Source organism: Gavialis gangeticus, unplaced genomic scaffold (assembly GCF_001723915.1).
Source record: "Gavialis gangeticus isolate Ggan-Ray unplaced genomic scaffold, GavGan_comp1, whole genome shotgun sequence".
Taxonomy (NCBI): Eukaryota; Metazoa; Chordata; order Crocodylia; family Gavialidae; genus Gavialis; species Gavialis gangeticus.
The window spans coordinates 181,719,287-181,732,757 of NW_017729022.1; the positions used below are offsets into that span (position 1 = coordinate 181,719,287).

At 46.8% G+C, this 13,471-nt stretch overlaps 1 protein-coding gene across 3 annotated transcripts in view; it reads left to right on the forward strand.

The window, feature by feature from the left end:
* WDPCP (WD repeat containing planar cell polarity effector) overlaps positions 1-13,471 on the forward strand; it is a 253,491-nt gene that overhangs the window by 208,874 nt on the left and 31,146 nt on the right. For 2 of the 3 annotated variants that reach the window (XM_019516598.1, XM_019516599.1), the window contains exon 14: positions 2,387-2,525. In XM_019516598.1, the coding sequence (XP_019372143.1) occupies positions 2,387-2,525 (139 nt within the window). Of the gene's footprint in view, positions 1-2,386; positions 2,526-5,119; positions 6,669-13,471 lie in introns of those variants that run through there. The other variant, XM_019516600.1, reaches the window with a different exon arrangement.

Sequence of the window (13,471 nt, forward strand, 5' to 3'; positions counted from 1 at the left end):
AGGGGCAAACTATATGCAAGGGGGAAACTATGTTCAAAATGTTGGATCTTCAAGCCCAGAGTGGGGGGCTGTGGGAGGGGCCTAGGGGGCAGGTGTCCAGCACCCCAACCCCTGGATGTTCCCTGGGGTTGGACTCAGGCCAGCCCCCGAGTGGCAGGGCAGACTCAGCACTAAAGTTAGTGCTGGGTCGCATCTACATGTGCATTATTGTGCATTAACTAATTGCACCTAAAGTTAATACCTAAATTTGATATGTGATTAGCCTAAGTTAATGTGCATTAAAGGTGCACACATGTAGATACACACCTGTAATGCACATTAATGTAGGATAATGCACATTAAAGCATTTATTTCATACTACACATTTAATAAGCATCAGATGCTAATAATGCCTCAGAGCATAGGTCCTGTGTTAGATTCCCATTGTTGACCTAGATGTGAAAATAGCAGCAATCTATTCACATTCCCATGGTTAAGCCATCTCCCAGGCACTCTGAGGGTTAAACTAGAAGTGATGTAGTTGTTAAAATCTGGTAGACATTATAGTCAGGCTCCCAGAGCCCTAGATACACCCATTCAGTGATGCATAACATCTTATGACGCACAGCCTGTCTACACAATAAAAATACCTAATTTGGCAGACTGGGTTACAACACAGTTGTCTCCAACCCAGTTAGAGTACAATTAAAATTCATAATATGAATATGACTTACGTTGTAAACAGATCACATTAATAGACTTGTCTTTTTCATAATGATACTTTCTAGTTATAGCAAAGTTAGCCCCCATCTGTAATATAAGTCTTCACTGTGTTGAAACAATATGAAAGGTGAAATGTGATTTAATCAGGTCCAGGCCTTTGTACTCTGAGAAGCCAAAAGAAAATGCATGTCAAATAAGGAGGTGGTGAACTTTAACTTATACCTTCCTACAGCCTTCTGTCAATATCTTTCTTACCATATACTCCTTTTTTTACTGGTTTCTATCAAACCCCCTTATAATCTGGCCACATAAAGACATTCAGCTTCTACTGAAAGAGCGAGTGCTCACTACGTAGAAACCATGAGTGTACAGATATTCAGGATGTCTCTCCCAGAGCAAAAAATGGCCTCTGTCAGAGGAAAATAATCAGGGAACAACCAGTATTAAATTGCTGCTGATGGAATTTCTCCTGGATGGGTGACTATCTGTACACTTTGCCTTCTGAGAGGAGCTGCACCACAGTCCTCCAACATACCAAGGTGCTTTCATGTTTATGTAGTTTAAGCTGAGGAAATAGTGCAGAAGCTTCAAGGCATGGGGCCTCTTACTGGTTCCTTGTCTGCATGGGTGCCTGTAGACATGCAGGGACCCTGCTCCAATGCACTGTAGGAGCAGACTTTATTAATCAAGTCTGCTGCAGCATGCTAAATTAGCACACTCCAACAGCCTCCCCGTCCCATGTATTCAGCATCACCACACTTCAAAATGGTGGCGGGGCACTTTAACTAAAGCTCATTGAACAAGCTTTAGTTAAAGCGCCCCTGCTGCCATTCTGAAGCACAGGATGCTGAATACACGAGACGCTGCAGGCACTTTAGTTAGAGTGGCTCTTGGAGCTAGTCTAATTAAAACTCCCACTGCCCCCTCCACAGAGCACATGTAAAGATGTCCCATGATTCCATGTGTGTGGATTAATGAAGTCAGAGAGGCAGAAAACTCTAGGTAATGGGACAGGCAGCATATCTGCCCTCCTAAGCTACTGAGAACTTCTGGGTCTCTGACAAACATGTAAAATTAGAAGTACGGTAAAGCTTGTGGTAGCGTAATAGTCTATCCACGGACCAGGAATTTACCATAGTATTGTACAGATTAGGTAATACTGAGTACAGAGAACAAGGAGAAAACAGGATTTAAAGAAAAAAAAAAGAAGGTCTTATGATTTTGCGAAAAACCTTTTAAAGTTTTTATCTGTAACAGGGTTTTTACTTAATCCATGCTCTGCTGGCCTAGGTTTGGATTACAGATTTGTTGTTGCTGTTAAGTAACACACCTGCAACATGCAATTTTTCTATATTGTTAGATGATTTGCGTATGGTTAAAAATATTTCTCTCTCAAAAGTCTGAATAGCTCAAATTCAAGTTTTCACTATGCCAACATGTCTTGCCTGTAAACTGAAATGATTTGAAACAGATGTGAAACAGGTAGAAGGTGTGAAGTAATTCCAATTGCTTAGTGTGAAAGGAAATAGAAGATAATTAGCTGTTGTCTTTTGGTTGGGAGTGATTTTTTTTCTCAATGCTACAGTTGGTGCAATAGAAGATATAAAATACAAACAAAAATAAAGCAGGTATTCTTGTGGGCGATTAATTCAGTCTAATCTCATAACCTGATTATTTTTAACAGAACGTTTGGGACATTTTCACAGAGAGGATACTCCAAATGAAGCTTTTGTTGACCCATCTTTAACACCTCAAGAGGAACATAACTTCCCTCCTTCTGACTCAAACTTCAACCATACAACACAGAGCAGTTCTTCTAACAGGTGAGATTTGCTGAATGAATCTTGTATAAGCAGCAGTATTTTAACTGTCCTCACTTGACTGCAATAATTTCTTATGAAGTCAAGGGGGGGGGAAAAAAATCACCCACTTCCACAACACTGAGGAGGATGAGGAGCTAGAAAAAGGCAAATATCTGAAGCAGAGATATATAATGTATGTCTTCTTACAGTCTGAGACCCTGGTTATTTTAGATTATTTTGATGGCCTTTTCCTAGGTGTTATCCCCCCAAAAAATGGTGCATTGCTTAGTGGCATAACCTTTGTTCAAGAATTTAAAGTATTTAGGATGAATGGTAAGAAAACATGGCCAACTTTTATTAAACGTGATTGTCTTGTTAGGCTCCTAAATCTAGATCACAACTATCAAAGAGCTGGAGGTTTCGAGGAGTTCAGTCTTGGCTATTTGCACATTATTTCAGCATCTCTGAAAATTAGGCCTCTTATTTAGGTCCTTCAGGCCTCAGTCTTGTGAAGACTAACATGCAAAGACTATGTATAGTGAGCAGTCCCGCTGAAGGGAATGGGACAACTTGTAGCCTTTATCCAGAAAAGCACTTCAATTTATGGTTGAGTCCCTTTGACTTAAGTTTGCCACAAGCATGTGCTTAAGGCAGGTGTGTCAAACATACAGCCTGTGGGCTGGATTCAGCCCCTACAGCCTTGATTGGGGACCAGTGGCAACCAAGCACCTGGTCAAGACTCATGGTACTGGAGCCCCAGCAGCACAGTGGCTTGCTCCCTTGATGGCAGCCAAACAGGCACCCATCATGCCAGGGTGCTTCCTGTGGTACTGCTGGGACACCAGTGCTGCTGCCCTTACCCAGGTGCTTGGCAGCCAAACTGAGGAAACCTACAGCACTGGAGCCCTAGCAGCACCACAGAAAGAAGCCTGGCACCCTATGTATGACCCAGCCCTTGGGGCTGTCCCCAAGGCATTCATTCAGCTCATGGACTGGTCACTCGCTGCTCATCTAGCCCACCAAACCAGATGAGTTTGACATCCCTGGCTTAAAGCTTTACTCACCCAGGAATGTTTTCTTGAATGGGAATACAAAACAAAAATTGAGTTACAAACGTACACAAATCTTTAGGGGATATGAAGTAAAATACAGGTTTCACTGCCTAATATCAGGTGCCCATGTTCAGATTTTAAATAAATAGCAAGGACATTGTTAGAGCACGAGATATCAAAAGTTTAAACAAAGCTAGAGATGGAGGGAGTGTCACAAGGTACCTACATGACCTTGTGCCTAGAAAAGGGTAAAGAACAGCTGCCAATCACCAGGGCAGCTCAGGTGCGGGTTGCTGCAGCAACCAGGTTAGTCAGGTGACCAGAAGGGGGCAGGGCCGGGCCCTTATAAACAGCCAGGCCAGAGCCTGGCTAGCAGTTCCCTTCTGGTAACCTGAGGGGTAAGAGCTCTGCAGGAGAGCTAAGCCGAGCAGTGCAGCCTGAGCACCCAGAGGGCTGCATTATGGTGAAGGTGGAGAGAAGCCTGACCGGGAAGCTTTGGCCAGAGAGCCAGGAGGACCTGGACTTTATGTTATAGCTGGTAGGCTTATGGTTCAGTTGTGTATATCACCGGAGGACTGGGTGAGGCTGTAGGGGTGTGAGGAGGCCTCACAGGAGATCCCCAGTAGTCTGGGGGTTTCCTGGGTGCCCTGTTTGGGCACTGAGCAGCGCCGGGAAGGTGCGGCGGCTTGGCACCAGGGTGGTGCGGTGTGTGGGGTTGAGACCCCAGCCCGTGAGGGCGATACTCAGCCCAGTGAGGGCACAGGGCCCCGAGAAGGGTCAGGGGGCCAGGCACGGCTGCGTGCCACCTGAGCCCCGGCACCAGTGAAAACCCGAGACAGGGCTGGCAGGCTCGGAGAGACCCACGGGCGCGAGTAGTGTGGGGCAGGCTCAGAGAGACCCACGGGCGCGAGTAGCGTGGACACAGGCCCCGGCAAGGGCAAGAGCACGAGAGGCGCGTGGCATAAGGACCCTGAGAAGGGTCAGGGGGCCAGGCACGGCTGTATGCCACCTGAGCCCTGGGTGTGGTTTGGCGCGGACACAGGCCACAGCGAGGGCCAGAGCGCGGGAGGCGCGGACACAGGCCACAGCGAGGGCCAGAGCACGGGAGGCGCGGATAACGCCCGTAGAAGGGCGAGTACACCCGGGAGCCCCAAGAGGGCAGGACCAGCCTGGAGAGGGCGAGGGACCATCCGAGGTCTTATAGACATAAGAACGTCCGGGACAGCTGCAAGGCTTGGGGCGTGCTAAAGGGGAGATAGGAGGCACACATAGCCCATAAGGCTGGGGGTGCACCAAGTCACCCATAGATACGGGGAGATCAAAGGCAGCCTCCCATATTAAACTATAAAAGATCAAAGACGTGGCGGGCGAGGATAAAAGGGTGCTGGATCTCCTAATTGGCACGGCAGGGGGCGCTAGTGGGATCACGGCCGCTCCTAGGCCCCGAGTCATGACAGGGAGGTCACAGAGGAGTGTCGTGTTTTGAGAATACTGAATGTTAATAACAAAATGAAATTTTAATTATTTTTCCCAATAATGCAATGTATTTTGACTGATGTGCAGAAAAGACAGAAGCACAACGACAAAGATGTCCAGACCAAAAAATAAGGTGTGAAAGACAGGACTCCTGATAAGTGCGCATGAGTTCAGCAGAAGATCTTCCAGTCCACCACTAGCCGCTGGTCTGATTCTCTGAACTTAAGCCACTGATCTGTCAATCCACAGAATCACTCTTAAAGGGCTCTTATTTATATTATAGCAAAAGATGGATGTTATGCAGGGGATGCTAAACTCAGTGGAGAGACAGTACGGACTAATGCTTAAATAGAGTGAAATTGCAACGTACCTATTATAAAAGAAAATACACTAGGTCTGGTGCCCAGCATCTCAAAGAACATGTGTACGTATGCTTTGGATATCAGATGCTGACCAAGGGGTGAAACCTTTTCTAGTTATGGAAATTTTCAGCAACAGTATCTGGAAATCAGTGAAAATGAAAATTATAAGATCCCCCGCATGAACAAGATGGTCACCGAAGGCCACTTGTAGACCTTAATTTAATGGCACAATGGGATGTGATCCCTGATCCCAACAATTGTGCATTCTGCTGTACTATACATATATGGCAGGACACAAGATTTTTGGGATCGGGAATAAAGTGTCAGATCCCATCAGCTTTATGGTTGATTTTTCCCATTTTATTCAACCAAATTATTGGCTCGTGTGGCTGTAACAGAGACCCATCCCAGGGGTGGCTGTGATGCTCCTGGAGCCCTCTTGGCCCTTATCAATCTGGCTTTCTTTCGGCAATATCCCCTTCTCCTCACCTGCCACACCTTGATAAAATGATACTTTCCAAAAAGGGATGCTGCCCCCAGGCTCCCCGAGCAAGATTTCACTCCTGTGCACCAGTGTCGCTGCTCATAACATTAAGGGCTAATTATGGGGTCTCCATCCTCCCTAGTATCCACACCCATGCCTTGCAGATGTCACACATGCTAATCGGATCCTAACCTCCCCTACAGGCTACAGGCTTCTGGCCCTGTTCCTCCTTACACCAGCCCCTCTCTGGGCTGTGGGTACTCTAGCCACCTCAGTCTCTGGCTCTGGCCTTTCTAGCCTTCAGTCCTTCTCCTTAGACTCTGGCCCTGCTCCTAGGCCAGTTGAGATCCATGGGCTCTCCAGCCCTACCTGTCTCCAGCTGTGGCCAGTCTTGGCCTTTGGCCCTTTCTGAGCCCTGGCCCCATTCTTAAGCCAGTGACACCTATAGCCACCCTGTAACCAGCTACTTGTTCTCTGGGCCCTCTAGCCCTCCACTGTTTCTCAGATTTCTAGCCCCTGCTCGCTCTCTTTCCCTCTAAGCCAGCTGGGACCTCCTCACCTCCCCATAGTTCCTTCCGCAAACCACGAGTGTTGCTCACCCCAGCTCAGATGTTAACCAGGAACCCTGCTGCCCAGGAACTCCTTTCTCTGTGGCCCTCAGGGCTAGACTCCCTGACCAACTCAGGCGTGGGCTTATATTCTTCAAAACTGGCCCCCTTCTGGTCAGGTGACTCTCTGATTGGCCCCTGCCACAGCTGCAGGGTGGTTCTGACGCAGCCTGCCTTCTCTTACAGTAGCAGGTGCACCAAGCCTCCTGCTACAGTGGCAAGTTACCATTTATTGCATGATTAACAGGTTAATCGCATGATAAATGTAACATTTGCCAGGGGCCTAAGTGACTTAATAATTATATGGTCCTTTTCCTTGTCATTCCTCTTCTACTACCTCTTCCTAAGTTAAATTTACCTAACCTTAGAAGTCCTTTCCTGCAGTGCATGGAAGTGGGTGTGGTGGTACAGTCACACCCTTCTTCTGCCACAGCCTGGCCCTGACTGACCCAGGCTCAGGGGAGGTTCCAGAGCTATTCTTGCCTTACTACAGCCAGCAGCTGCTGCTGTGTGGGGTGCTGGGCTTGACAGGGAACAGTGGCAACAGTGAGCAGGTTTCCTCTTCCTGCCCCTGCTCCATGCTGCTGTCCCACTGTCATCCCTGCTGGCAAGAAGCAGGCACTAAAAGGAGGAACCCATCCTCTCCACCTCCCATCACCCCTGTTCTCAACTGATCCAAGCCCAGGGGAAAGCACCAGAGCCACTTCTGCTTCACTCCAGCTGGGCTGTGCAGGGAGCTGGGCTCCACTGGGAACAGGAGCAGCAGCACACAGGTTCCTCCTTCCAGCACCTGCTCTTGGCCAGAGGGGAACACCACAGTAGGAGGGCCAGGTGGAAGGAGGAACCTGACACTGCTGTCACTGTCCCTCAGTGAGCAACTGCTCCCTGCAGCCTGTGACTGGAGCAGGGTAGGAGCAACTGGGGGCTCCCCCCACACCAGGGTCAGCGGTGTCAGTGGCAGCACCACCACAGGGAAGATTCCTCCCTCTTTGTGCACTTGCTCTTTTCAGTGTTACCTGCTGCTGTGAAGACTCTAGTCATGCCTCACCCCCACCCTGCTGTGGTCTGAGAGATGTTGTGCCACATCCCCTTGTAGTAAATTCCAGATCTGCCCATGGTCCTTTGGCCCTTTATCTATATTGCACAGGACTGCACTTGCATTTCTACTGCATCTGTTGAACTTCCAAATTTATAAATAATAATTAGGACAGCAGAGATTCAGTGATGCTAAATGACAGATTAACAAACAAGAACAAAAGCATACACAGCAGTAAGAAACAAAACAGGTCAACTGTTCTGTAGTGGAAAAGTCATTATTTTCTCCAGTGCTTTCTGGTAAGGAATCACTTCTTGCTTCCGGTTAGTTTGCAGACTTCTTTTTTTGGAGGGAGGGGAGGCAGGAGGGCTGCTTTGTGTTAGAATATTGTTAGGGCAGGAATCATATATCTTGTATTAAACATTAGAATATTATGCAAAGAAGTGCTATTTCTTTTACTCATACAGGCAGGGTGGGCTTTTGTTACATTATTCCCATGCATTAACTGTGCTATTAAGCGGACTGTATCAAGAACAAAACGAGTGTTTCACACCAATTTTTTAATACCCAAAATTATATCTGAGATCTTCAAAGCAATGTTAAGGATGTGGATACAGACTGTGCTTCTAAACTATACTGAACAGTGGCATAACTAGAGGGAGGTGTTAGTAGCAACTGTCTTGGGGACCAGCTTTGGGGAATGGAGGGGAGCAGCTGCAGCTGGTAGCCACATGTTCATGTTCATCATCATGGTAGCAACCAGAAATCACTGCTTCCGCTTTGCCCCAGGCACCCAGCCACAACTCTGCACTGCTGATATTGAGAGTTTGTTGCCTGGTAATATTTTGGATGTGCATGCTGCATTGATATATTCAAAACATTTTAAACATAATAAAGGCACAAGTGGCCATGTTTAATATGATGTTTGTGATATAGAGATTTCTGTTAAATAAGTATTCTAATAAATGGTGTTCATTTAACAAAAGTAAAGTACAGTGACTAGTCCCTGTGTACATCTGATCCAGAAGTGTAAGTAGGCTACCTTTTCTTCTGAAGTTTAATATACCTCATAATCATATCATAGTCAGTTTTCCTGTGACAGCCAATACAGAGTTTAGCTTTACTTCTGTTTCTTGGCTTTCTGGCTAACTCAGGTGGGTCATCAAAAGTTGCTGATCCTCATTCACAGTTCTTTGCGGTCACGGAAACGGCATAAACTACCCTGCTTTACTGAGACTTCGATCACCTTTTGTACATTGGTGAATATAGGATGCGCATACGCAAGATGTGTTAATGTTCATTAGCTTAATTTAATGCGCATTACAGGCACATGTCTAGACCTGCGTGCCCTTAATGCGCATTAAAATGGCAAAATTAGGCTAATCACACCTAATTTTGATACCTGCAAATGCAGGTATCAAATTTAGGTGCAATTAGTTAAAGCGCATTAACGCACATATAGATGCAACCCAGCTGTAACTTTAGTGCCGGGTCTGCTCAGCTACTAGGGGCACATGGCAGGGCTTCAGGGACTTGGCACTAACTTTAGTGCCAAGTCCTTGTACGTATAGACACCTGCCAAAAATTGCTTAATGCACATTAGGTTAATGCACATTAAATATAGTCATGCTTTAATGTACGTGTAGATGCACCCATAAAGAAGGATTCTGACCTCAGGAAAAGCTCTTTCATATTGCTCAAACCCTGTGAATGCAGCTGGTCCTAATCAAGCAGATCCAGTGCCCTGAAGTTTTTTGATTGCCTCCTACTGAGGTACCAAATATAAAAAAAAGTTTCTGACACTCCCTAGTGACTCTTTGGAAGTGCTGAAACTGCATGAGCTCTGCCAACCCTAATTTGAGCTTTAACGTAGCACCCTGTTAAAACTCTTATTGGCTGAGAAGGTAAGTGATTCCTGCTAGAAACTACAAGACAAAGAAGCATTCCTTATTCACAAATACAAATGAACAAAACACTGGGTCTCAAAAATAATTTACAGGCATTTTCTTACTGACAGAGGTTTATTTTCTGCATATGTTTGTGGCCAAAACTACAGCAGACTTTTTTGTCTGTGGAGATTTTTGATAGAGAAAGGAAGGTCCATAAAGAAATGGGCCTAAAGGTCAGGAAAGTTGAACTCTATCCCCAGCTCTGCTAGTCCATGTGACATCATCTTTCTGACCACGATTTTCAAACATGATTAATTACTTCAGATAACTAACATAAAGGGCCTGGTTTCCAGAAAGTAAGCAGATGCTCAGCACTTTCTGAAAAACTGTTTATACCGTCTCAAGTTGGGTATCCAAATCACTAGTCACAATTGAAAATATGACCTAAGTTCTCCCTGCTGTCAAGTGAGAATAACACTTACCCTCCTTGCAAAATCACCTGAATTCTGAATGAGTCATGTGAATTTGTTTTGCAAAGTACACTAAGATGTAAATGCAAAGTGTCATTATTACTATAACCTACTTCCTAGATCACAGATTCCTGTCTGACATTTCCACTGTCCAGGTCATCACATCCTTAAACCACTACCTGTTTCAAAATCTATAATCATGACACATTCTCCCTCTTCTGTAGGCTTGTCATTGTTTGTAAGCTTGATAACCTATGTTTAGCTATTGGCTTTCTCTACTTCTCATGCTGTTTAAAACTGGTCTTTTGATGTTTATGTATTCCACTCAATGAGCTACATTTCAACCTTGTGATTTCATTTCCTATTTATTTCCATATTCTCTCCCTCAAGAAAAGAAATCACCTGTACCATAGATTTGTTGAGGTCCTGTGATGCAAACTGCACAAAATATGATTTTCTGCCTTTGTTAGAGCAGTTAGACTCCATCATACATATTCCTGGGCATAGCTCTTTCATTTCTTACCTCCTCAACCTCACTCAAATAAACTATTGCTATTGACTTTTTTTTCTTCTTCTTTATGTTTCACATTTGATTTTTCTTCTGCCTCATAAAACACTGCATAGATTTTTTTTTTTTAAATAAACCTCAGCTGATATGACAACATGCATCTCATTAGAGGTGATATTTCAAATGTTGGTGTTGCTGTTTACTGCAGTAGGAAGGATTGTTACTCTCTCATTCCACGAATCTAAATGCTCATTTCTACTGTTACCCTTTGAAGTCTTCATTGGATTACAAGCTACAAAGGGCTAAAGCCTGTATCTCTTTTTGTGCCTAAATGGCATATAGACAGTCACAAAACTACAGTTTTTGGCATTTACACAGTTTGGGATTCTATTTAGCGTATGAAGAAATAGGATCACCCTGTATACGTACCTGCTGAAAGTAACATGGAGGAGGAGGGTGACAGCTCTCTCACTGCTTAGCTCAATAGCCTCATGCAGTAATGCAGTCTTTTTAAAATCAAGGCACCCCTCCAAAATTTAGCAGCATCCCATTTAAAAAAACTAGTACAAACATATTATGAATATTCTAATATAAAATTATACTTCTATTATTAATTCATGTGATATTAACTGATTATATACCATTATCATTTTGTTACAGTCACCCCTTCAGGCCATTGGCAGGGAGCGCTTCCCTAGCTGTGCCTGGCCCAACTCTACCATGTTTGCTCCCAGGGCAGCAATGGACTCCCCACACATGGATCCAGGTCACTGATAGAGACAGCACACCACTGAGCTGAAGTATTCTCTTAGTCACCCCAGGGCTAAGTCCCCCCTGAACTCCAGCCCTGGGGCTTTATGGTATACAGTCCAGGGATGCTCCAGGGATGCCTGGCCAGCTGGGATGAGGTGCCTAGCTGCACTTGTAGCATATGAGGAGCACTGAGGGGGTGGAAAGGGTAGAAGGTGGGCAAAAGGCCACACAATGCCCAGGAGGCAGGAAGCAGCAGGCCAAGGGGGTGCTGCAGCTAGTGGAACTGCCCCACATACCTGCTGCAGAACCAGATTGGGAAGCAGTTGTGGCGGAGGGTTGCACCTGCTTGCACTGCATTATGCAGGCAGGTGTGCTGCTTCTGCTTCAGTTCTTCCTGGTTTGGCTCCAGTGTTCCTGCCAAAACACCAAAATGTGCAGTCTTGCACTGCAGTGGCAGGGGGTTGGCATTATAGCAGCCCTCTGGCAGGTTTGTACAGCACGCTTCCCTAACAGTTTGGGCACTTGCCCAGAGAATGGAAGACTGAGGTTTAAAGTGCCCTCCCCCACCACACACGCCAGGAGGGAGTTTGAACCTGTGTCTCCAGTTTCCCAGTAAAGTGCTCTAGTTCCCAAACCACAGACTCTTTTTAGTACTCTCCTCACTAAGAGGCTGGGGACAGAAATTACACATCAATCAGTATAAGTGATCAGAAGCTGGTTCAAAGCTGTAACACAACAGACATTCAGTGTATATAAACTGCTTTCAAAATGGGCTAAAGTGGTTTAAGATAAACCTGGGTGGATGTAGTATCAGATTGAACTGATTTAGGCTAACTGAAGTTCTGTCCCAGATCCTTTCCAGAGTCAAGTTAACTCTCAGTCCCATTGTATTGCACCACCAACTCTGCCTTGTCTGCTTTCTCTTGAGCCCCCCATGTGTCTTTCACTTGGATGCCCAGTGGACCATCTTGAAGAGAAGGGTGGAAGATGCGCATTCAAATCTTGCGAAGGAAAGATTTTGTAGTTTTCTTACAGTTTATTTCAAACTTTTTCATATAGTCCTATTATTAGTGCTCTTCAAAAAGCTTAAGAGAAAGTGGATATGTTTAATTGGAGCCTGTTTTTTTCAGTTTCTTGCTGAATAATTCAGCTTTAATTCATCTTTTCAGTATCTTCCTCATAGTTTTGCTCTCCCAATAAGGAATTTCCCTCCCCACCCGAGCAAAGATTAGACAATATAGCAATATAGACAATTTTGTGGGGTGGGCAAAATGTGGCCTGTGGGGCAGGTCCAGGCCACCAACTGACTGGATCCAGCCCATGGCTGCCCCTGTGGTGCTCCACATGGGGCCGAGACCCACCCGCTCCCACCGGGGCAGACTGTGCCATGCTCCCACCAACACCCACCCACCTGCATGCAGCTTCTGATGGGGATGTTCCCAGTGCGGCTGCAGCTGGCCGGATGCTGCTGTGCTCCACTCAGCTCCAGTGGGAGCCACCCAGCTGAAGCTTTCTGCCTGCCCGCCTGGAGCAGTATGGCAGAAGCAGGAGCCATCTCTGGAGGCAAGGGGAGTGGAGTAGCACCCATCTGGCTGCAGCCATCCCAGGAACAGCCCTGCCAGAAGCTGGGCCCAGGCCAGTGGAGCTGTTCTGCTCCCCTCACCTCCAGCTGCAGCTGCTGTTCCTGCTCGTGGCCCTGCCACACCACTCTGGCCAGGAAGCTTCAGCCAGGCAGCTCTGGCCCAGCATGTGGAGCTCTGGCTGTACCTCCTGGCTGCCTTCAACCTGATCCACCCACCCGGCAGGCAGAGGAGGTGGAAGGCAGCTGGAGCCAGAGCTCCACACGCTGGGTAAGAGCCTCCTGGCTGAAGCCTACCCAGAGTGGCATGGCAGGGACAGCAGTCGCAGCTGGGGGCAAGGGAAGCATAACAGCCCCACTGGCCCAGGCCTTGGTCCTGGCCAGTGTGTGCAGCTTCCCAGGGGCCTGTTCCTGGTGTGGCTGCAGCTGGCCAGGTGCTCTGCTCCCCTTGCCTCCCAGTGACAATGCAAGCCTGTCTGGCTGGAACCGCAATGGAAGCAGCCCTGCCAGAAGCTGTGTACTGGCTGGGGCCAGCAGATGTGTACAGGACCATGGCGCAGGCTGCCCTGGGTCGGGCAAAGCCCCATGTGGAGCACCACAGGCACAGCCATCAAAGGGATAAGCTTTGCTACACACACCCCTCCCTTCCCCCTCCCTCCCATCACCCTAGCTGCCTCCTTAGCAGGCCCCCTCACACCCCCATATAACCCCCTTCCTTCCTCCCCAACAAACAGAGTCCCTCCACCACCC